At 39.5% G+C, this 2,500-nt stretch overlaps 1 protein-coding gene across 2 annotated transcripts in view; it reads left to right on the top strand.

The window, feature by feature from the left end:
* The window catches only part of LOC125025364 (solute carrier family 12 member 9-like), a 50,943-nt gene that overhangs the window by 32,146 nt on the left and 16,297 nt on the right, over positions 1 to 2,500 (top strand). For both annotated transcript variants that reach the window (XM_047613346.1, XM_047613337.1), the window contains exon 8: positions 126 to 215. In XM_047613346.1, the coding sequence (XP_047469302.1) occupies positions 126 to 215 (90 nt within the window). The remainder of the gene's footprint in view (positions 1 to 125; positions 216 to 2,500) is intronic.

Raw genomic sequence — 2,500 nt, 5'->3', positions numbered from 1 at the left:
TTTTTCAACATATGTTTATCTTTGGTTATTTTATTCATTAATTGCTGATTGTTTCATGTTACAAATTTTAGAGAAAAAAAAAAACTGTTTTACCTTTTTTTGTGTTTTTTATATTTTTTTTATAGGTATTGTGACTGCCACTCTGTCTGCAAGTCTGAGCAACATCATTGGTTCTTCGAGAGTTTTAGCTGCTTTGGTGAAAGACAACATTTATGGTAAGACTGAGAAGCTTTTACTCCTTTACATAAAGGAGGAGAAATTGGCAGAAACTATAGTGTCTTATCTTCCACTTATAAAGTGGAAGATAATTAACTTGTGTTGCCATCTTATAGATTTCTTTGAGATTTTTTTCCATATAATATTATTTTATGGGATAGATATCTCATCCACAATGAAAAAACATCAATTTCTGTATATTTAGTAATTTCTGTGGTGGTTACTCATACTTATCACTTGCTGTCAAAAGTTCAAGTACTACTGAATGAAGATTGGAAATATGCATTCTCTGCTGGAGTTACTTCATTATATACATATATAATATATTTATATATATATATATATATATATTTATATATATATATATTTATTACACACACACACACACACACACACCCTCACACACACACACACACACACACACACACACACACACACACACACACACACACACACACACACACACACACACACACACACACACACACACTTATACACACAAACACACACTTATACACACACACATATATACACATAACATACATATATATATGTATATATATAGTATACATATATGCATATGTATACATGTATGTACAGATATGTACATATATTTATATATATTTATGTGTATACATACATATATAAATATGTATACATAATACATACATATACAAACAATATATATATATATATATATATATATATATATTATATATATATATATATATATTTATTACACACACACACACACACACACACACACACACACACACACACACCCTCACACCCTCACACATAAAACACACTCCACACACACCCACAAAACACAAAAACCCACCAAACACACAACAACACACCAACACACACAATACAAACACACACACACACAAACCCAAACACCAACACACACCACACCCAACAACTACCACAACACAAACTCACCACACAACACAACCACAACATCACAAACCAACCAACAAACCAACCTACACAACACCACACAACAACACACACCACAACAAACACACACCACACACAAACACACACACTAACACACAAACAACAACACAAACACACAAAAACACACACACACCAAATACAAACCAACACACACAACACACACACAATCAACACAAACCAACAACCACCAACACCACAACACAACACCCCACAACACACACCACACACACACAACACAACACACTACACCATACACACACAAACACCACACACACACCACACACACACAACACACCAACAACCAACACACACACACTACACACAACCACAACACCACACATAACACAAACATACAATACCACACACATACACACACACCAAACACACAACACACACTACAACACAACACACACAACCACACCAAACCACACACATCAACAACACACACCAACCCAACCTACAACACACACAACCAACACACACAAACACCACAACACACAAACCACACCACAACACCACACACCAACACACCCACACACCCACACACCCAACACACCACACACAAACACACACACACACCACTCACACCACAAAACACCACACCACCACACATACACAAAACAACAACAAACAAAACACACCACCACACACCAAACACAACAACACACACCACACACCACACACACAACACCACCCACACACAACCCAACACACACAAACATACACAACACAACACACAACACACCCACCCAACACAACACACACCCACACACACACACAAACCACCACACCACCACACAACACACAACACCCACACACACACCACACCACACCACACACTCACCACACCACACACACAAACACAAACACACCAACACACACACCCAACAACACACCACAACAACACCACACCACCACCACCAACACACACCACACACACACCAACAACACAAACAACAACAACACACACACACACCCACACCACACCACAACCACACACAACCACAACCAAACACCACAAAACAAACCAAAACCACACACACCAACACATCACACCACACACCACAACCAAAACACCACACCCACACCACCACACACCAACAACACACAACCAACCACACACAACAACCCACCCCACACAACCACACACAACCAACAAAACACCACCAACACACCACCCACAACCACCACACAACCACACACACACAACAACACACCACCAACACACACCCCCCCACACCACCACAAAAAAAAAAAAAAAACACCACCACACACCAACACACACAACACCCAACAAACAACACACACACACCACCACCAC

This window comes from Penaeus chinensis, chromosome 1, assembly GCF_019202785.1.
Source record: "Penaeus chinensis breed Huanghai No. 1 chromosome 1, ASM1920278v2, whole genome shotgun sequence".
NCBI classification, from domain to species: Eukaryota; Metazoa; Arthropoda; class Malacostraca; order Decapoda; family Penaeidae; genus Penaeus; species Penaeus chinensis.
The sequence above is the reverse complement of the archived record's forward strand: the minus strand, read 5'-3'. Positions and strand labels throughout refer to the sequence as shown.